The following is a 21952-nucleotide window of genomic DNA, read 5'->3' on the forward strand; positions in this document are numbered from 1 at the left end:
CTTAAGCACGGAATGAAGCCATAACCTTTGTCAACAACTTTGTAACTGCTAGCAATCCATTTGACACATATTTATGTACATGATTTACATATTGTACTATTGTTGTGAAAGAACATACTGTGTTAAGCAGAGATGACGGAATGTGAAGTGCCAGCATGAATCGAAAGATGACATTAACATTCAGCTGAACTCCCTGAAAAACACAGCCCCACCTAAATCCAAAGGGAGATGATGTGTATGTGTGTGTGTTGTAGGATTTGCTTTGTCCTTCTATCTCTACTGTGAGTCACGGGATTGAAACGCTCCTTTGAAGCCTCTGGAGTTTCCTCCCTCCACAAGGCAGGGCTGTACTTAAACACTCGCCACACTCCACAGATCTTTGCTAAATGCCTTTCTTTCCACATTTAGTGACACCGACACTGCTCGGCTTAAATAGCCCTTGGAACACGTGTCTGTAACAGTTAGTGTGATGGAACAATGGGAGGAGGACCACACATTTTTCTCTCCTGGTGACTCAAGCATGAACTTTGTAGACATAAAACTCCTGCATGCATACAAAATGGAGTGAGTGTGCAAAATCAATGTAAATATAAGTTTTAAGTTTAAAAGTTGAAGGTGCAGTGTGTAGGATTTAGAAGTATCTAGCAGTGAGGTTGCAAAACTTATCCTGTATGCCAAGCATGTAGGAGAAGCACACTGGCAGGTGCAAAAAGGTGAAAACACAGCTGGACCTATCTAGAGCCAGTGTTTGGTTTGTCCATTCTGGGCTACTGTAGAAACAAATGGTGGAATCTGTTGAAGCAACATGTTCTCATCCCAACCTGTCAAATACCAACACTTTGTCAGTGGGCCTACACATCTAATTGCTTCACATTAGGTACCCTCCTGCATCAGTTTTAGACGTCAAGGGACAGCATGTCAACTTACGCTTGTTACATGCATTGTGTCTTTTCAAAATAAACTAAAATGTTCGGTTTGTGCTCATTAAACGCATACAGTCTCTTTCAAAATAAATTGAAAATGTAGGTCAAAGACTTTGTTTTGATTTCCTTAGGTTTAGGCAACAAATCTACATGGTTAGGTTTAGAAAAAGACATCATGGCTTGGTTTAAAATTTACAAGAGAAATGAAAGTGAAAGTCCAGAGTTTGCTGGACCCATTCACACCCCCACCCCACCCACCCTATATGGACTTTATAACTCTTTATATTACAGTAGTTACTGGCGGCATTACAAACTGCCGATGCGTGGGGCGTATCATACAGCAGAGAGGGGTGCCTTTGTGCGTCGGTATATGACGCCGACATCACTGACAAAGCCTCAGTATTTGATGGGTTGGGGGTAAGAATGGGGCAGTAGAAGATGACCCGCTCCATATGTTATTATAAATGGTTCATTCTAAGCCAACAAAACAACTCTCATTTTCAGGTGATTGTAAAGTAATGAAAACACACTGTAAAACTTCAATTAATAGCCCGGGCCATTATTTGCACTGAACTCAACAGGCCCATATTTGGGACATGTCTTTTCTTCCTGTTACAAAAAAAAACTTTTGCTCAGTGAAGATGGGAAATATGACCAAATTGTTTATTTGAACCAATATGAATATTACTTGTATAAAAATTAGGCTTCGAATAACATATTTATTATGTGTTACATTAGCTATATATTAAAGGAATATGAATAATTTACCAGGTAATCGAGGAATGGACACATATTCTGACTTATTAATAACTTCAGAGGTAGGGAGTCACCACTTATTTTCATCATGCTTGTAAATCTGAATGAAATAGGGTCTTCTGTGGTGCTCATGGTTTCAGTAAAATGCACTGAACCTAGCTAACAATGTGTAGCATCTCCATATTGACAAGTTTGAACATTCATATTTGTATGTGTGATCTAAACGGCTAACTAATGTTAGCTGAAGTGGGTAGCCAATAATCCAGTTTTATACAGCCAAAGACCTTCTATAAAAATAAATTGGTTGGCAACCAGACCAGGCCTCTATTTGAGACAGGCCTTTATTTGTCAAAATGTGTAGCTACACCAGGCTAGTAAAGGGGACTAGGGTTTTAATTGAGGTTTTACGGTAGTTATGTATAATATATACCATTTCTGCCGATATATGTCCCTAAATCCTACACACTGGACCTTTACAGAGATGTATTGCACTGTGCCAGAAGCTGCTGTCAATGTTCTGATGCTAAAGTAACTAGTATTATCTCACAGGTTTGCAAGTTTAAAAACTTTCGTGCAGATTTTAGAGCTGCTTTTGAAAATAAATGTGTTGGAACAAATAAATCATGACTAATTTCATCCTTGAGAAGAAGCTATATTCTCAGACAAGTTGAAACTTTGCAAAGTGGAATTTGACTATGAGAAAGGGAACTTCAGAAAGTCACTGCAGCACACCCTTTCATTTGCTGGTATGGCTGGAATGCAATTTCTACTTTATTGCAGCTCTTCCAAAGAAGAGCTCAAACAGTAATTATCTCCCAACCCACTGCATTTCAATGATCATCTGTAAAACTACTATGCTATAATGACAGGATGTGAAGGTTGATGCTGCAGGAGTTTTGGACATGCTTTGCTTCCCACAGGGTTTCTAACCCAAAAAGCTCAAATTCCAGGGGCAGAGACGGGTTTTGCTTCTGCTACCATACAGAACTATGGATTTACAACTGTAAGGGCATGGCCATTATATTGTACTGTATAAGGGTTTTAAATTTTCTACTCACGAGAAACGGCTGAAAAAGGTCAATGTGTGGATTTTTCATTGCTGTGGCAGCTCATGCAGAGTTTTTCTCATTTCTCCCTCTTCCGTCTAATCTCTGTCCTTTGTCTGCCCACACACAACCATGTGATGTTTTTATTAAAGACATCAGCAGGTCGCTACCCCATTTGGAGAAAGTCACATTTTCTACTGCAGCGGTTGGAGGAGACGTAACACAATCTGATATCATAGAAACTGAACCAAAAAAATAAAATCACTCAATTATAACGGTTTGCCCGTGATGCTCATCCGCTGCACATGACAGCTTTTGCAGCGATCCAGCAGCAATGTGACGACGGCTGTGTGTAACGGTTCATTTAAGGTCTCTCCAGTTGAGTTATTCCGACACGTGCAATTAATGTCTGAATAAAGAAAATCTCCAGTGGCTACATGCATTTAATAAAACACCAAGTCCAGAAATTTAGGTGCTGAATGGAGCCTTGCATTAGTGTGTTTTAAACAGGACCCTCATGTTGAGGTTTTAACCATTCATTGCAGCAATACACATCTTAGTTTGGCTCATGATGCTCTGAGAGGAGTCTGAGTAAGCTTGACAGAGAGTGTCCCTGAGCTCACAATGGATGGTATATGAAACATGTGACTCCAGTTCCTGTCTGCACTACAGTGTGGCTTCATATGCTGCGAGCCAACCCCGGAACCCATCAGCTTTCAGTGAGGGCAGCGGATATCCGGATGACAGATACAAGAATAATAGATACTCGTGCAGAGGTGGTTACTTACAAGTCTCTGAACTGATTGGCTATCAGTCTGACATGATTTAGTCTCTGGGTATTTTTTTTATATCTCTTATTGTAAAGCGCTGCTCATTCCTTTGACAGCTGTGCACATTTCTGCACAAACAACCACCTCTAAAAACTACACTTTCCATTTTAGTTCATATATTTTGGACATATTTTGTAAAGTAAAAATAGTGATGCGCTATTGATTCAACTCACACATTAAAAAGGAGGTTATTAAAGGAGAAGTCCGGTATTTTGCACTTTGAGCCCCATCTCTGGGTTGGTTATGATGAAATAGAGTGGTTAAGACCAAAATTTTGACGAGTGCTCCTTTTTGGAGAATTTGGCTTTCCCTGGCTTAACAATACAGTCTATGGCCATGTGTAAATCTGTCTTAAAACCACCCTAAACGATCGTTTTCAAAGCCATGAAACTCCAAAGCCAAATTCTCCGAAAAAGGAGCAATCATCAAAATTTTGGTCTTATTTTGGTCCACTATTTCATCATAAACAACGCAGAAATGGGGCTCAAAGTGCAAACTACCGGACTTCTCCTTTAATAAGTCTAGCAGCAGAGTTGAGCCTTTAAAAAGCTCTGTGTTGGATGTTAGCCGCTGCTACTTAGCTTGTGCTAACACTGTGGAGACAGTCCCTCAGCACAGTGTCTAATCTGTCGGGCGGTTGTAGATCAGACCCTCGGTGCAATCCTGTTTTCCTCTGGAACTGTGAAAGACGTCCACACCGTGACATGTTTTGCCGTCTAGACAGCATGTTGAAGTTGTTCATTGCATGAACGTCTTGAAAACGAACCCCGTTTTTCGTGTGGGGGTTCCCGGTCTGGACCGGCTTTTTACTGCGCCACAGCACCACTAAAGCGGTTGGGAGGTGTATTGCACATTGGTAGTACACCTCCCAACCGCTATTGTGGCGCTGTGGCGCAGTAGAAAGCCGGTGCACTCATTCATTGCAGGACGAAGAAGGAGTGAAGAAAATTTCAAGACATCCCGAGATAAAATGCATGTTTATTGAACAATAACGGATATACAAACACACGGCAACCCCCGTACACCTTCCTAACATCTGTGCCTATGAGGTGAGTACATTACATGTTTGATTTGAAAGTTTATGGAGACGTGAATCGGTCTAGACCGGGAACCCCCACACGAAAAACGGGGTTCGTTTTCAAGACGCAATGAACGTCTTGGTCCAAGGCTAAATCCCTGCCAGACTGTAACCGATTGGTTCAGAGATTGCATTTTGGCTAATGCATTTGCTCTCCACGTAGACTGTTTACCCCCATGCAACCAAAGCCAGCTCAAACATGATTGGTCAATACTACTCTGTCTACAATCAGACTACAAACAGAAACCTGACCACCTGATGTGGAGACTAACAGCAAGCTAACATCCTAATTAACAAATGCTAAGTGATTCCCTTTCATGGTTTAAACTTGAGGGCCCTCGCTGTGTTTATTAGAGTTGGACGCAGACTTGCCAGGACATTTTGATCCATGAGCAAAACAAAAAAAATATTGTAGGTTCTATTTTTAAGAGGGAAAACGTTTAAGAGAGCTGATTGTAGGAAATGACACATATCAGACAAAGAAGCATAAACGGCTACACTGCTAAGCAAAAGTGGCCACAACATTATACCTGATGACTCATTCTCAACATCATACGTATCTGAACACCTGGAAGAAACCAAATACACCGAGAAACCAACATACACCTTCTTACATGCTTAAACATGTTTTTGTAGGTAAGACTACATTATTTGACTAATGTTTGTAGTGGCAACTTTGTAAGGTTGAACTCTGTGCATTGCTCATCTCTCCGGTCGATACCGTAGGCTACAGCAGAGAATGGGCAATGCTACAGTCATCCCAGCTCCCTCTACAGTACATCTGTTTTTGTCCATATAGTAGGAGGAGGAGTGCTGACATTTGATATGCAAAGGCCTTCTAATCCCAGAAGTGCATCCCAGTGTGTGCACATATCAAAGTGCGTGTTTTTCTCTTTTTTTCTCTGGCAGAATATGCCTACTATCACTTTTAATACCAAACTGACTCACTCCTCTGCCTGCAGAGAGCTTCATGATAGAAGCTGAGGTATAAAGATTCCCTTTGTCACTCCAGCTTAGACTCATTCCAGAGCTAAGTCTGTCTGCGTGCACAAGACTTTTTCCCACTGTCAACGTGACATTGCTAAGGAACAGCAGCTTTGTGTGGGTGATATTGAAAGCGGGCAGTGTTATAACAAGACAGTGACACTAAGAACATCGAGTGAACTTGCACTCTCTGCTCTTTGAACTCCACAGGGTTTTCTAATTAGCTCATCTACGTGTTTTGCTTACGGACATGTAGAAAGTTCCCATGAGGCCAATAAAGATGATCTGCTCACATTTGCTGACTCACAGAAGAGATCCTGACTTACCCTGAATTTTCGCTTACAGTAATCATTAAAGAGGCTGAAGGGAATGCTTTCCCTCACGTAACCTCAGCGAAATGGTCACTTTTCCTTTCGCTGGCTTGGAAAGAAGCAGCAGGCTGTTATTAATTTAGTTCATCGTATTGCATCCATCTGCTGGAGATGCTGCACTCCTTTTCAGATGTTAGGACCAGGGCTAAAAATGCCCGTAAAGGCCAGAAAAATTCACATCAACAACCAAATCTATTTCTGTCCGACTGAAGCGTCCATTCCAGGGTCCATTACTGTCAAAATACGCACACTCAGACCGGGAGGTGTCGTCATGAATAATTCCTGCTCCTTCTTCTTGTAGGCTACTTCCTGCTCTGCTCCTGTCTGTGTGGGTATGTTTATGCATGAGGCATTCATTATTGAACTATGAAGAGCACAGATATTCTGTGAACATCCAAAGGGATGACTCAAACATCCATGTTTAACTTCCATCATTACATAAGCTTCGGAAGGTGAAGAGGTGTTCAACAGACAGCTGGATCAGATACACGTGTGGAGAACAGAGAGAGGAATCAGCTAATCAGTGGCAGAAGTTACAGTTTTAGCACAAGTGTGTCAGGACATGAGCTCTGACTTTTAGCAGGGAGAAGCTGTGCCAGATGTCTTTTACGAAGCTTTCATTGATTTCCCACTAAATTGGTCAGTGGTTGCTTGTTTCCATGGTTACAGTCAGTGAATGTGAAAGGATGTCTAAGAATGACTACTAGCCTCGAGAGCTCTGATGCAATTGCTGACATAGTACGACACAGCCTGTCATTTTATTAGGCTCTCCTTCTAGCTGCACATGTCACTGTTTGGCTGTCTTTTCCATCTGTACTTCCGAGCCACCCAGCTGGCCTATCTGTCGATGAGTGCCCTTATTTGTATGCAAAGTAACGCGCGTGCGCCTGTTTGTGCGAGACAAGGTCAGCCCCGTCGAACAGTCTTTGCCATCCTCCATTTATCATTGAAGAGGAAAACTTAACAAAGACGGAGCCCTGAACCAGAGTGTAAACAACTTCACTGTAAACATGCCCTCTATCATGTATCCATCTCTCTCTGTGCCCATTTCCTGTTGATGTTTAAAGATGAAATACTTGCTTTGACTTGGGCCATTGCACAGATATGAGTGTGGTTTAATCAAATTATCATCACACTGTACAGTACATGAACTAATGAACTGCTAATTGCAAATACAACCAGGACACAAGCCATTTGCAGGTTTGTTTAAATGCATTTAAAAGACCATAAAGGAATACCTTACCCATAGAATGACCATTTGTAAATCAATTAGTCATACCTTGAATTTATGAAGACTTTTTTTCTCACATGCGTCACATGCAAACATATTGATTTATGAATTGATTCGAGACCACCTTCAACAACAGCAAGACTGTATCAATGATTTGTTAACATACTCTCACACAACTCGTGCAGTATTAGTGGTCGTAGTTTTGCTGTTGTTAAATGTGGTCCCCAGTCAATCATTTAATTCATTCATTTTCCATAACTGCTTATGTCGTTGGGGGTCACGGAGGGTCTGGAGCCTATCCCAGCTGACATCGAGCGTGAGGCGGGGTACACCCTGGAAAAGGTCGCCAGACTATCACAGGGCTGACACATAGAGACAGACAACCATTCATGCTCACATTCAATCCTATGGGCAATTTAGGGTCACCAATGAACCTGCATGTCTTTGGATTGTGGGGGGGAAACTGGAGCACCTGGAGAAAACCCATGCTGACATGGGGAGAACATGCAAACTCCTCCACCTTGGGGTTCAAACCCCCCACCCCAGGTACAAACCAGGAACCCTCTTCCTGTGAGGGGACAATGCTAACCACCGCACCACCATGGTGCCCCCAATCAATCAATAAACCAATGTTTGCTGTTTTCCATGGAGACATGCAAGAGAAAGTTTTCTTCACAAATAGTCATTTTATGGGTGAAGTATTCCTTCAATACCAGGCTTCAGACTCAGAAAATGCAATAACAGTAAACATCTAATAACTCTTCAAGCAGCCCGAGAGAAAATTGTGTCTGAAAATAAAAATGGGTATAAACACTCGAGAGAAGACAAAGCACTCAAAAGGTTGTTTTTTTTTTTACAAAATGCTCTTTATTATTAAATAAATAAATACTGCACTTTTTTTACACAATAAGTTATTTAGCACATTTTCTACCATGGTGATAATGGCTCTTAAGGGATCCTTAAAAGTCCCCTGGTACTGTTTTTTAAATGTAATGCTCTCCCCCTCTCTCCTCCCCCTCACATCATCCATCCAGTTCCCAGCTCAATGTGCTGAGTCCATCCGTCATTAAAGAGAACAAATCACAGTTTTAAAAGTTAGTGTGATGTTACACCTCTCCCACTCACTCACACATATAAACTGCCGAACTCTGTGGCATACACACACATCTAGCGAATCATTTCTCTGCATTGGTGAGTCGGCTTTGACAGACACTGTACATCATTTACAATATTCCACAGTCGAGCATCAGTTAATGGATTACCTCTATAAAACTGCATCAACTATACTGTACACATTCAAGCTGGTGCCAGCCCAGCCTGTCTTAACTTTCGAAATATCCCTCTTTTTTTCCCCGCCAGAAAACATCTGGGGTTCACATTCGTACCAACATACTCGTTCCAACACATTCAGTCTTTCCTCTCCTCCAACAATCAACATACAAATCAGCCCTTTAACCATCCTCTGTCATTGTGCTACATTTCATTCCCCACATCCACAGTCTGTTCATTCTGTCTTTTCAGCTGCACCTCTGCTGAGTCATGAAGGTGCAACAGTGAGGGAATGTTAATTAAGTCTTCAACGGTCCATCCTCAAACTCGTCCTTCCCACACAGATTCCTTCAGAATCCTGGATCCACTGCAGCACTGCTGCAGTAGCACGATGCGCAGATTTCTTTGTGTATCACCATCCAGAACACATTATTGTGGATTCAGCTGCATCTCTGCAGGAGCATGTTGAGGGAGTACACCATGCGTTCGCGCAGGTCGGTGGGGCAGCCGGATGTCAGCAGGGAGCTCAGTTTGAAGGTTTTGGAGACACGATCCTCATTGATGTATGTCAGTATGTACTCATCCCTCTGGCAGCTCAGGATGATCTTGGTGTGGTCGTGGTAAAAGTTGATCTATGGAGAAAAAAACAGCTTTCGTTTATTCTCTACCAATTTTTGGTAAAAGACAATTGCAAATGATCCGTTCCCTTCTCCTCTGTTGATCTGGATACTGTTGCGCTGCAGCTAAACTCCTCTGAACGTGCCCAGCAACGGCTGTGTTTCCTGCGTGTGTGTTTACCTGGAAAGTGCCGTCGTTGAAGAGCATCATGAGGGCGCGGTCGGACTTGAGCCACTGCAGCAGGTAGAGTCTAGGCATGTGTGCATCTGTCATACTACCCAAGTCCCCGCCCTGAGAGAGCCAAAGAGCAACACAGAAGGATTAGACAGGCTGCAACATGACAGATACCATTTCTAATGCTTCAGGGGGTGGAAAGACAAAAGAAACATAATAGCAAGACAGAGGAGTGGGGGAATAGAGAGGTTTACTTACGTCCATGAGGTTCTCCTCCATGTAGTGGGAAAAGTACTTGAGCACAGTCACCTGGCCCACAAAATGTTCAGGAACTTCGCAAGTGGGGAAGACAGAGCGCTGGCCCAGCTCTGCATAGTAATGGATGGTCCTGGAGAAACAGAGGAGATAAACAGAGTTACGCAACCACTCACATAAACACCACATAAATGGACCAAACATAAATGGATTTCCTTGACATTTAAAATCTGACGTTATTCTTGACTAAAAATATCGTTCTTAAGCTGTCAGTAAAAACACGGCTGAAATTGAGACTGAAATTCATGTGATTTGCTCTCTTTCTGACAGAGAAACCATAATGTATTCAGATTTAACAAGCCAAGCCTTCCCTTCAATTTCATACTTTTGTCAAACCACTAACAGGTTCTTCAAAGTAGCTCTATGTACTACAGCATGCTCTAACAAGCCATCTTCATTATATGCAGTGACTAATAACTGTCAAACTGAAGGTGGAGTGTTGTGAAAGCATAGAATGGTGCATACTTTCTGTCTGGCAAGAGGCTCATGTGAGTGCCGTTGTTGAAGAGAACTCCCACGGTGTGATCAGACAATTGGTAGCCAAAGCCGTACTTGTTGGAGTAGTCCACCCATTTAGTCACCCATTGAAGATTGCAGCAGTTTGCGCCTTGAGGAATGTCGTCGGCTGCAGGGTGAGAACACAGAGAAGAATTAGATACAATTACAAGGAAGTTTTTAAGAGCCAACAGCCTTAGCTGTGCAACCTCGAACAATCCTTGACTTTGTTCAAAGCACCCAAGAGAAAAACTAGATTCCAAGGTTTCCTCCAGATTCACTGAAACTTAACTATAAACCTGTTTTGAGGTCTTACACAATGAAAAAGTTGAGTATCCTCATACAAAGATTTGTGCTATGTTCAACCAACGACTGTTAGATAGCAGCATTGTAGTGTAACAACAGATCGTTAGTATAAACACAAAGACCACAGGCCTATGAAACAGACAGTCATAAAATCGCAATATTATTTCATCGCTTAAATTATCACGATAAATCGAATCAAGTATATTAGTTTCAGTTAATTGTGCTTTTGATAGCCCAAAACCCACTAGTTACTACCAGGGCACCCTGGTAAGTAAGCAGCTTCATTTTGAGCCTCAAATCCTCTTTGGCATTGTTAACTAACGAATGTTAGCACCATTAGCTGTGCTGACACTGCTAATGGTGCTAACAGAGCTAACAGTGATAACACAGTTGACAATGCTAAAGGGGTGTTGCTGCTTAATATTGAGCCGTTTACTCAGCAGTTAGGTTGTCAGGACAACGTTACTAGCGGTAAAAAAAAATCCCAGGAGCTACATTGCTAACTACAGTTAGCTCTCACCAGACCAGACTAATAAGCAGTGCGGTACAATAAAAAGTAGCAAATTAACCTATAGACCAACATGCATAACCAATTAGCGGTTATCCACTGACATCCTTTTATTGAATCGTAACCCCTGTATCATGATACATATATCGCCAGATTCCTGCCACTAAACAGCACTGCGTCTCTTCGTTTACTCATTTCAAGGTCAAATTCAGATAATGAGCTATACTTGTATCATGAAACCTTTCAACATGGAATCGTCTGATCAATAATTACATGTATAAGTCCTGACTCTGCAAATTATTTCAACAGGTTGACTCACCTTTAGGCATATTCTCCAGACATCCCCTTAACACGCTCGCCACAGTCTCAGCCACGCTCCCCGTCGTGCTGTCTTCTAGACCTTAAGAAATAACAACAACAGCAGGGGGTCATTTACCCTGAAGTACAGTACAAGGAATTACTTCAATGCACTCAAGCTGTTTTATCAAGTCTCTCTTCCACTGATGCATTTACTCCATTTTCCTGTGTGTCATTTATGTGTTAGAACAGAATATTATATAACACCTTTATGTGTCTGTCTGTGATCACTGGGCTGTGTGTGTGTGTGTGTGTGTGAGAGACGTGGCTGGTGAGCTTACATTCACTGCTGCTGCTGCAGCTCCCCAGACTCCCCCTGACAATCAGACGGATGGTATCTCGCGACGTCGGGGACTGGCTGTCCGTTGCCTGGCCAACGGGGCTCTCGGCAGATGGCGGAAGTACACTTCCATTCTGGAGGTGAGATCAGTGACGAAAGAGGTTAGAATCTGCGAGTTTGGATCATCTCTTCCTACTATGACTAAGCAGTCCCCCACAGATGCAAAGTGGTTGGCTTTAAAGGTTGAAGATAAGTGCTTTTCGCTTGTTCTGAAATTGTGAGTGTTATTAAGTTTTAGCACTGCATCGGAGTGACTCATAGGAGTCTCCCCAACAGTCTCTAATCTGTTCAGTTAATGGCTGCATGAATACATCACCTACACACTTGTTATATCCTGTTTCGTGTTGAATGAATGATCTCTTACCTCTGAAATCTTTTTGCTCTGTTGTTGGCTGATTACAGTTCTCTCCAGGTCGTGCTGCAGTTTGTAGATCTCCTCTTCCTCTTTGGTTAACTTATCTATCAAAAGCAACAACAGCACACAAACAATATCAGAGCATGACCTTTTAACCAGCAGCCGTATGGGATGGAATGTGACATGTGCTTGCAATTGTCTAATAAAATAGATAGAACTGTGCCTCTTGGAGCAACCCCAATTTTACAAAGTGAAAGATAACTGGCTGGCGTGACAAGTGGTGTTTTAAGTGGTGCATGAGTGCTCAATAGCTGATGTAATACTCACTCAGAGTCTCGTAGTATTTGACCTTGTCTCTCTTCCCACCGAAGAGCGCGGCGGCAGCTTTCTTGAAGAAGCTCTTGGCGGGGCTAGAGACGTGGAAATCTGGTGCTGAATGGCAACAGCTAGCCGGCAGACGCTCTGGACTGAAGCCCTGCGGAGAGAGAAAGTGGGTCAGTGTGCGGCTGGTGGGAAGGGGGTCATCGCCATACTCCCACAGAGTGACATTTAGAGAGGCTGACAGACAGGGAGGTGAAAATGGTGTTTAACCTGCGTGATGAAGTCGTGCCTCAGAATGTGGTCCAGGTTAGGCCTGTCCTCTGGGATCTTGGCTAGTAGGCTGGTGATTAGCTGCTTAGCCTGTGGCGACAGGGAGGAGGGCAGGGAGTAACGTGCCTCTCTGATACACCTGTACGTCTCCTTCAGGTTGGTGGTTTCAAATGGTGGCCTGCCCAACAGCATGGTGTACCTGGAGCAAGATGGAGGGCATAAGTGAGCTGATTTCCATCACTAAAAAAACACGTTATCAGACATGTGACTGTAGGCAAAACAGGATCATGCACATCCATGAAATATGATGTTACTTTGTCTTTTTAAGCTCATTATCTGTTATTCAATAACAATTCCCATCATTACTAAACCTTTTAAGTGCCTAATGGTGAATTTATAGTTTGCCTACTCACATTACACAGCCCAGGGCCCAGATGTCTGATTCACAGCCGTGGCCCTGCTTGTTGAGCACCTCGGGGGACAGGTAGTTGGGAGTCCCACAGATCGTCTTCCTCCTGTTTCCCGCTGACTCCAACTTGGCAGCCAGACCAAAGTCCCCGACCTTCAGCTCCATCGACTCACTCACAAAGAAGTTACCTGTGGGGAAGAAAGGGAATGAGATGATGAGCACTTGATATTCAACCCAGGATCAAAGGCTAAACACTGCACAGATCTCTCTCTCGCTTGCTCTATGATGGATTGATAACAGAATAATCAGAGGAAGAAGCGGGCTTGTATGAAAGAAAACATATCCTCCCTGTACAGAATACATCCTTACAAATGTGCACACAGTGTCTCAGTGCTGTAGTGTGTCACTGCTGCATATAGATTGCTTACCAAGTTTCAGGTCCCTGTGAAGGATCTCCTGTTCGTGCAGGTATTTCAGTCCAGATACAATCTGTCTTAGGTAATAACGCACCTCTGGCTCTGTGAGCACTTTGCGAGCCTTCAGGATATGGGCTAAAGACTGCAAGAAAACAGAGAAAAGAATGATTATAGAGCTGTTTCCTGAAGTGTAGTGATTCCATAGAAACACATATTTTCCTCTACAAAGAAAACTTTATCATATTTGATGATTTTTGTTATATTAATGTCATAAAACTGTAGGAACACGTACAAATTTGCTGCATCATACAATCAATTCAAACATTAGAGGTCTTTTGTAGTGAGGGCAGACTCCCTTTGCACTGCCTCATTGACTTTGGGTGCAATGCAGGTGTTACCCAAATTTGAAACACAGCAGTGGCAAGGAAAAAGTACACTGGTTGAAGACAGCACTTACTTTTCTACTGCAGTATTCCAGCAGGATGTAGATGTTCTCCTTGTCCTCAAAATGGTGATAAAAGTGCACAACGTGTTTGTGGTGCAGTGCTCGGTGCAGCTCAATTTCTCTGTCAATCTAGCAGGAGAAGAGACAAAATGGTCACGAGTGTAACTGAAGGTAATTTTTGGTGATACATGCTGTCCAGACACATCAGTGCGCACAGCCGCTTGCGCACTTACCTTCTCCCGTTGGTGAGGTTTGGAGACGCGTGCATGCGGGATGATTTTGGCTGCGTAAACTTTGCTGGTGGAGAGGTCGGTCATCTCGTAGCATTTCGCAAACCCTCCCTGGAAAGAGGAAAAACACTGTTAACATGCTGCGTCTTCAGGGTTACTTGGTAAATCCAAAAGGGTCGAGTACAGATTCTATGCTTGCGCTACCTTTCCCAAAACTTTTCCACGGCAGTAGCACTTTCCCGTGACCGGGTCAGTGATTATCCTGGCCATCTCCGAGGGCGCACTGCGCTCATCCATTCTCTTTCGGCGAGGTTCGCTCGACCTCTGCGTCGACTCACACATGCTGCTGCTGTTTGTCTGTTGGGGACTGATATTTCTCTGTACTTCCATGAGAGGTGGTTGATCGTCCCGCACTCAGAATGCAGCCCGAAGAGTCCGTCTCTGAGAATTTATACCCTGGCACCCACCCCACCCCGCTGTCTGCCGCCCTCTGTCTGACGTCACGGTGTGAAACGAGAGCATGAGGTCTGCCTGATATCGATTACCTTGCATGTACGTTCGTGTTGATGATGGCACGGACATGAAATGAAAGGGAAGAAAAACAGCCTGTGGGTTCTAATCTTTAATAAGTTTATGAATTCCCACGATTATTTGCTTCACAAATCGCCACCCACGGCAATCATTCACACAGACGTGTTCTGTCATATACAGCTTTTGTTCATTGAACAGGCAGGTGAATGAACCTTTTACATGTTGGTGCACAATATACCCCAAGGCAATGAAAAGCTAATGAATTTTGGTCGATAAAACATCCACCTTGCAGAGGAAGAACATGATCTGTATTCTGTTCAGACTCAGCTCATCCTCTGTGTTTGCACCAAAGTCAGTTTGGAGCACTAGCACCCTCAGGTGGAGATTCTGTATATCATTTTAAGGAATACTTCACCTATAAAATGATCATTTGTAATTCACGGTGTTTTCACATATAGTCCTTTTTAAACAAACCGAACTCTGTCCTCTTAAAGTGCACCAAAAAGTGGACCGACAGAGAAAGGACTTGAAAGAGACTTCAGCTCTGATGGTGACTCCGTCCTCTTTCTGTTCACACTATGGTCTATATAAAATATATTGACATAATTGTCATATTGCTTTCAAATTAACTTAAAATTGGAGGAAAACCTTAGTGTTTCTGCACTGTAGACTGATGTATTCTACATTCCACATCTGGAGACGTGCAGTATATTCCACGGACCAAACTACTGGTCCTGTGTCCTTTTTACAGGCAGACATGGTTTTGTCTGATTGCAATAGCATGTGATCTAGAGGTCTAAATACAATGGCAAAGAGCAAAGCGAACCTGGAGTGCTTTGTGTTCACAAAGCACAAGTAAAGTGAACCGCACTGCAGACTTGATGCAAACCAAACTCTGACCACCTCCTGAGGAACAGCGCAGGTTACAAACCTGTTCCGCCTTTAAAACTATGTTTACCAAAGACTCTTTATGGTATAGCAACTAGACACTGAAATGTGAGACATTATTAGAGTGTTTATAGTGGAGTTAGAGTGGGGAGATTGTGCAGGTGTCAGAACACTGGAAGATTACTGTTCTGACTTGCAGATGTGGGTCTTTTTTTCGAGGCCTACAGACTATGACAGTGTCACTGCAGGTGCTACAGTAGGACAAGTTCATTAATCCATCAAATTTGTTACCTTAACAACACAAAATGTTTAGAATGTTCTAGTCTTCATCCAAATAAAATCACAGCCAGACTTTGTTCACGAGAAAATGGCAAAATATTCAAAATGCTTTATCTTGCCATGTTCATTAAATTTTGATATGAATCAAATCATTTCACACTGAAATCTCATTTTAATGCTGACAAACAAAACAGACAGACAGTGACAAATATAACCATGGTTCTCTGACTAAAGCATATACACATTTCGCTACCCACTTACTCCATCTAACCCACAAGGGTCAGGTTGCACAGATAATTATTCTGGACTGTGCACAATATGAAAACATCTTTGTGCCTTACCCTCAGTGGCTGCCTAGGAGACCCACTGAATACATTTAACAATGGCCTTGAGCTGGAGACTTATTTATTTCTTGAAGAAACACAACAAATGAATCTATGACACGAAAGCAAAGCTGAACAAAACTATTGAATAACACACACAAACAATGACCTCTTGTAGCATGCTACTCAAGGGGTTTATTTGTGTTGATGTGGGGGTAAAATTATCTTTAGTGGAGGAGCTCTTAGAGCTCTGCAGCCATATTCCAGATAGTGGTGCACAGTGGTATTTATAACAAGATTGTCGGCTGGATGGCAAAGGCTCAGTCTGTTCTGGCTGTGCAAAGATGGAACAAATACTGCAGGGGATATGTGATGTCAAAATCATCCTGACATCTTGCTTAGTCAGAGTCCCTCTCATCCTTGCAATGTTCAAAGACATCTTTCAAAAGGATCATTCCTGATCAGTGCTCGTAAGTGACAGGTATCACAAATTTATTTATGATGACCTACTAAAAATGTGTTTTCTTTGTCTGGGATTCTTTTAAATATCACATTTTTGTTCATTTCTGGTCCATGAAAACAGAGAAGTGTCTGGAGGGTTTGGTGCTGTTGAGAATGACAGTGCTAGTGTCTTGTCTCTTGCTCAGGTGTGAGCGCACAGTGCTCATATCATAAGCAAAAGTCAAGTCGAGACCGGAGCCGACACACGATTGTTGTGGCCAGTTGGGGAAAGGAAAACGACAGGCAATGACACGAGCATCATCGGGAAGCTCTTTCAGTAACTTCTCACCCAGGACCTCCATCTGCAAACCAATCAGAAACAGTTAAATAAGTCAATTAGCAATGAAATGCTATGCATGCTAAATGACTTACACAGTATCAAAAGCTCTACAGGGAGGCAAAAAAATAATTCTGCGTAGGAGAAAAACCCACCACTCCTGGAGCAAGGAAAGCTGTCACATTGTTGTACCTCGATAAATCAGTCTATGAAAGAACAAAAGACACAAATAGGGTCATAAAACAACTTTGATCTGGTTTGAGGGAAGGAATTGTTTTGTTAAAGGAATACTTCAACCACAAATGACCATTTGTATATCAGCTACTCACTTGTGTTACATTGAATTCACAAAGATAACTTTGTTTTTCTTGCATACTTTTATGGAACAAAGAATCTGAAAATGGAGACCATTCTTGATCACCCCTTTAAGTAAAAGGGAATGGCATTTAACAATAGCAAAACTATACCAACACTCCTGTTTGCCATCTTTAACACAACTTGCCATGTCTAATTTTTCCAGTTGTATGCTCAGTACTTCCCAAACAGACAGCCCTCTCCAAAGGGGAACTGAGCTGAAAGTAAAAATATCCTTGCTCTCTTCAAAGCCAGACTCCATTGACAAAAACAGTAATTTTACCTTGTAGAACATGGAAGCTGCTGGTCTACCACTGCCTCAATCGTTTGTTTGTTTCTCTGAGTTTATGTGTGACTTTGCTGAATCGGAACAATCCCTTTAAAACACCAAAGTCACACATTACCACAGACAAAATAACTGACCAAGCCACCTGTGGCATTGGTAGACCAGCAGCTCCCGAGTTCATCGAGGTAAAATTACTGTTTTTGTCAATGGAGTCTGGCTTTGAAGAGAGCATAGAAGAGTTTCACTTTTAACTTGGTCCCCCATCAGAACGGGCTGTCTCAAAAGTAATGAACACACAACTGGATAAATTAGATTTAGATTATGCTGCATGAGTTGTGTGAGAGGTTGTCAATGGATGTTTTGATATAGTTTGCTGTTGTTAAATGAGGACCCCTATAACTTCAACTCATCAAGAATTTTCTCTGTTTTTGAATGCTTCGTTCATCAGAGGCATTCGAGATAAACAATGTTTTCATCAAAGAAACAAAGAAGCTCCAAGAAGAAAAAGTAGCATGGGCTGAATATTCCTTTAAAGTCTTACCTTCCAGAAATCCTTTTTAACAAAGGTAGCCTGGCTGGGGGGCACTCCATTCCAGCTGGCCTTGTTCCTGGCATAGGCTACTAAAATGGAGTTAATCTCAAACCCTGTGCACTGGAAACCAGCAGAAGACGCCGCAAACACCTGGGAAAACAAATGTGATGATTTAAAATACAACAGCAGTACCAAACAGAACACACATCACACTTAGATTTAAAATTAACTCATGAAAATAACAATTTTAGAGTCAGATTTGCACTCTAGTTTTTGGCCATAAGTGAATGTGATTGAAAACTATTTGCATTGGCTGGGTAACTTGAATCCCACTCACTGGCTTCACTTATATAAAACACAGGCAGAGTCCAGATTTACAGTTTGGACAGAGGGAATTCTGCACAGTTATTTTCGTAAAACACTCGCAGTCCACTTACCAGTCTTCCATCTCCTGATCCCAGATCTGCTAAGCGACCTGTCCGTCCCTCCAGCAGCTGCATAATGTTCAGTGTCTGAACTTTGCTGGAGGGTAAATAAGGAACCTGGACCACAGTATAAACACAAAGTCAGTCAATACAAGTCACAATATGAGCCCTACTGTAGATAAGTCTGCATCAAGCTCGACTGAAAGGGAGAGTTCAAGAGAAATCATGACACTAACCAACACTACAGCAACGTGATTTTCTTTTTCATTAAAACACCTCTACATATGCTTTTCCTTTTACTTCTGCTGACAACAGTCCAGTCTTTTGAGTGCTGTGACTACAGTATAACCTTGAATCTGATCTCCCACTCACTGACAGTGGATCTGACATTATCTGTCTGAGTGACAAATTCTGCAGGGCTCTCTCTTGTCTCTAGCTGAGGTGCACTGGGTTTAGGATATACAGTCGCTGGCAGGATAAACAAATCATTGTGTCATTCATCCAAAAAAATCACAGGTCAGAGATATAATAAACAAACATGGAAAAGCTGTTACGTTTTAATCATATTTTATGTGTTAATATTAGCTGTTTAACTGCTTCTTTTTGCTTTGAAATATCAGATTCTCCATGCAACAAAAACAGCGTCAGCATTACCTAACTTCTGATAATCTGCTCCTGATCTTCATGTTTTCCTGTTCATCTTGTTCCGACAGGGAACAAAAATAGTACACGAACCATTATGTTACGACAATAGACTTCAGACTGACATACTGTAGAAAATGGTGCAGCTCTCCATGAAACATAATGGCGGTTACAGACTTACCATTTTCTTCTCGCTAGCGCAAAGCACTAAGCTCCAAAATAAGCAAATCATCGTTATTGTGCAAGTTATGTTCTGTCTTTTGATTTCACACAAACATGCAGCACTTGGTATTTGAAAGGATGTGAAGAAAGCAAAGCCAGCAGGTAAAAACAGAAAATAAAAGGGAATCTCAAGCACCTTGAGGTTCATTGGGATTTTGCGAAATCCAGGCAGAGAAAACAGGCTCCATAGTCCGTAGAGGCCTGTGAGCAGAGAGCCTACGCAGGCCGACAGGACGGGATGGGGTTTGGTGGTGGGAAGGACCTTGCCATAGTCCTGCAGAATCACTTCAATGGAGTCCTCCATTGTGAACTGTCACCAGTATGGTAGGAAATACAGTAAATGAGGGGAGAGGTTACTGCAGGAAATATCTCTGAAGAACTCTGTAATATTCTTTAGCCTGACAGATACTGGATTATTGAGGTCAAGATCGATACTGTTATTTGATCATTTTAGAAATCAGATAGGATATTCGTCTTTTGTTTTTGGCAACCCAACTGCCAGAGTAAATGTTGGCATTGTACATTTACAAACCACGGTTAAATTTTGTAGGTTTCATATTATTATGTTGATCTGTTTTGTATGATGTCTATATCACGTCTGTCCATCCTGCAAGAGGGATCCCTCCTCAGTTGCTCTTCTGTAAGTTTCAATTTCCAATTTTATGCTGTGACAACACTGTGGATAACATGTGATTAGGTTTAGGCACAAAAACCACTTGGTTAGGGTTGGGGAAACACCATGGTTTGGCATAAAACACCATGTTTGGTTGCTACAAACACGCCTGGACAAGAAAACTAACTAATGTCCATACTTAATAAAAACAACTGTTGGGGTTGGTTAGGGCTTGGCAATAAATCAATATTGTATCTGTATCCTGATATGAGATTAGATAGTCTATCCTCCTGAGACCCTGTGTCCTCATATGAGGACGTCACATTTTGGGTTTACTTGACCTTATACTTCATTCTACTTATCTTAGACCTGTTGTCCTCGTTCGTGGACACTTTTTTGTGCCATCTAGTGGTAGTAAGAGCACAATACACTAATCCATGTAAAAACAAGATAGCAGCCATCTCTGCCAAGTCGGTCTGCAGCTGATCCTGACACAAAAGTGGACAAGATCCAAAACCTGATCACAGTTTAAGGTTGAAACTATTTACGATGTTTGTGGTTTAATAAATTTGACCAATGTTAGCAACAGTAACAAGCCTAGACACTGTTTATTAGGAAGTACGCGTTTGAAGACATTGGGACTTTTTTATCGTCTAGTTTGAGGACATTGGGACTTAATTATCTTTGCCAGTGTTTCATTTTTTAATATTTATCAGGTCCTACTGATCCCAAATAACTAGAAGGATTTAAAAATGCATACTAAACAAAAGTTCAGGTCTCAGGAGGATATGCCTGGTTTTTAAGGATGAATTACAGTAAAATGACATAATTTTCCAAATTTACCAGCCTACTGATACTGTCCTATCATTCACCTTTACTACTTAGTCAATATATAGGCCTATCCACATTACTGATGATTTACCAAAAATCTCATCCTGTAAATATTTTTGTAAAAGCACCAGTAACCAACCCCACAGTGTCTTGTCAAAAATATCGTGATTTTATCACCCAGGTCTTCAAAGATTCTATAAAAGGTTTATACCCTATAGGCAGTACTATTTTATGCTAGAGTAATTTAATGATGTCTCAAACAGTTGAGGTTAATTTGGAAAGCTGTAACACTAAAATAGGATAAGGTTGCATTGGATACAAATAACCAATCTCCCTTTGTAAACAGACGCAGCTCGTCGGTATCAAGAAGTCAGTGGGCTTATAAAGCAACAGTTAGCCTATCTGAATTACAGCCAATATTGCTTTGTTAATCATTACCACAGGCCTGCCTCTGAGAGCTGCCAAAATATCACCAGAGCACCTTTTCCCAACAGCAGATGGTGCTACAGCTGCCGTTCACCATGAATCCTTCTAGAAAAGTTTTGTTTACCATCATGCACTGAAACAAAAACGACATCTGTGTCTGCAAACAAATGTTATTTCGAATGTAGGTGCTCGTATTGTCGAAAAGAGAAGCTGAGAAGCTCCACCGCTCCAAATGATCCCAGAGCAGCTTTCAAACACGCCAACAGATTGTTAGGATTTTGGATTCTGGATGAAATCGGCACTAAATGTCCCAAACTAACAGAACAAATGAGCCACTGACCTACTTACGCGCAAGATGGACTCACGCCCTGCACAGATATGGCACATATTTGAAGTTACAACAGGCAAAATGTGCGTAAACAGACGTGTTTATGCAGCCTACCTGACCCGCCCATCTGCTGCGCACTCACCAGCCTGCACACACAGATCCTCCAGTCAAAGGGCGGTCAGTCAGCGCACAATCCCGCCCTATAAACTCATACACGCCCTATCAAATGTCTGCTAACTGGCAGATACAAGACTCCCGACAGCTAGAGTCTGTGCGAGTTGTAGTCCGCGCTTATGTAATGTCTGTTGTGGCTGACCGTGGCCTCTTTGCGCACGCTGGACTGTTATAGACTAAGCGTCAGGTGTGAGATGAGTAATAGGGGAAAGTTGGGGCCACTTATTAAAAGCATCCAGGGGAATAGTAAAAGGAGAATAATTGTGCCAATCG

At 42.2% G+C, this 21952-nt stretch overlaps 2 protein-coding genes across 4 annotated transcripts; both read right to left on the minus strand.

The window, feature by feature from the left end:
- Positions 1-8157: 8157 nt before the first annotated feature.
- plk2b (polo-like kinase 2b (Drosophila)) lies at positions 8158-14473 on the minus strand. The gene is made up of 14 exons (XM_050051806.1): positions 14252-14473; positions 14051-14158; positions 13830-13946; positions 13385-13514; positions 12961-13144; positions 12548-12746; positions 12284-12431; positions 11966-12060; positions 11543-11675; positions 11224-11304; positions 10061-10220; positions 9539-9668; positions 9287-9397; positions 8158-9120 (listed from the first exon to the last, which is right to left on the minus strand). The coding sequence occupies exons 1-14, from the start codon at positions 14435-14437 to the stop codon at positions 8929-8931; spliced, it is 1974 nt and encodes a 657-aa protein (XP_049907763.1). The 5' UTR covers positions 14438-14473; the 3' UTR covers positions 8158-8928.
- A 1426-nt stretch (positions 14474-15899) lies between these two features.
- On the minus strand, positions 15900-21756 carry si:dkey-190g11.3 (uncharacterized protein LOC567059 homolog). Of its 3 annotated transcripts, none has more exons than XM_050051993.1 (6): positions 21526-21624; positions 19444-19617; positions 18456-18560; positions 18028-18168; positions 17002-17052; positions 15900-16871 (listed from the first exon to the last, which is right to left on the minus strand). In XM_050051993.1, the coding sequence occupies exons 1-6, from the start codon at positions 21562-21564 to the stop codon at positions 16629-16631; spliced, it is 753 nt and encodes a 250-aa protein (XP_049907950.1). In that variant the 5' UTR covers positions 21565-21624; the 3' UTR covers positions 15900-16628. The 3 variants fall into 3 exon arrangements, with proteins under 3 accessions (XP_049907950.1, XP_049907951.1, XP_049907952.1); XM_050051994.1 differs by having other exon boundaries at positions 15901-16871; positions 21620-21756; XM_050051995.1 differs by having other exon boundaries at positions 15901-16871; positions 21518-21634.
- Positions 21757-21952: the final 196 nt, after the last annotated feature.

Source organism: Epinephelus moara, chromosome 8 (genome assembly GCF_006386435.1).
Source record: "Epinephelus moara isolate mb chromosome 8, YSFRI_EMoa_1.0, whole genome shotgun sequence".
Taxonomy (NCBI): domain Eukaryota; kingdom Metazoa; phylum Chordata; class Actinopteri; order Perciformes; family Serranidae; genus Epinephelus; species Epinephelus moara.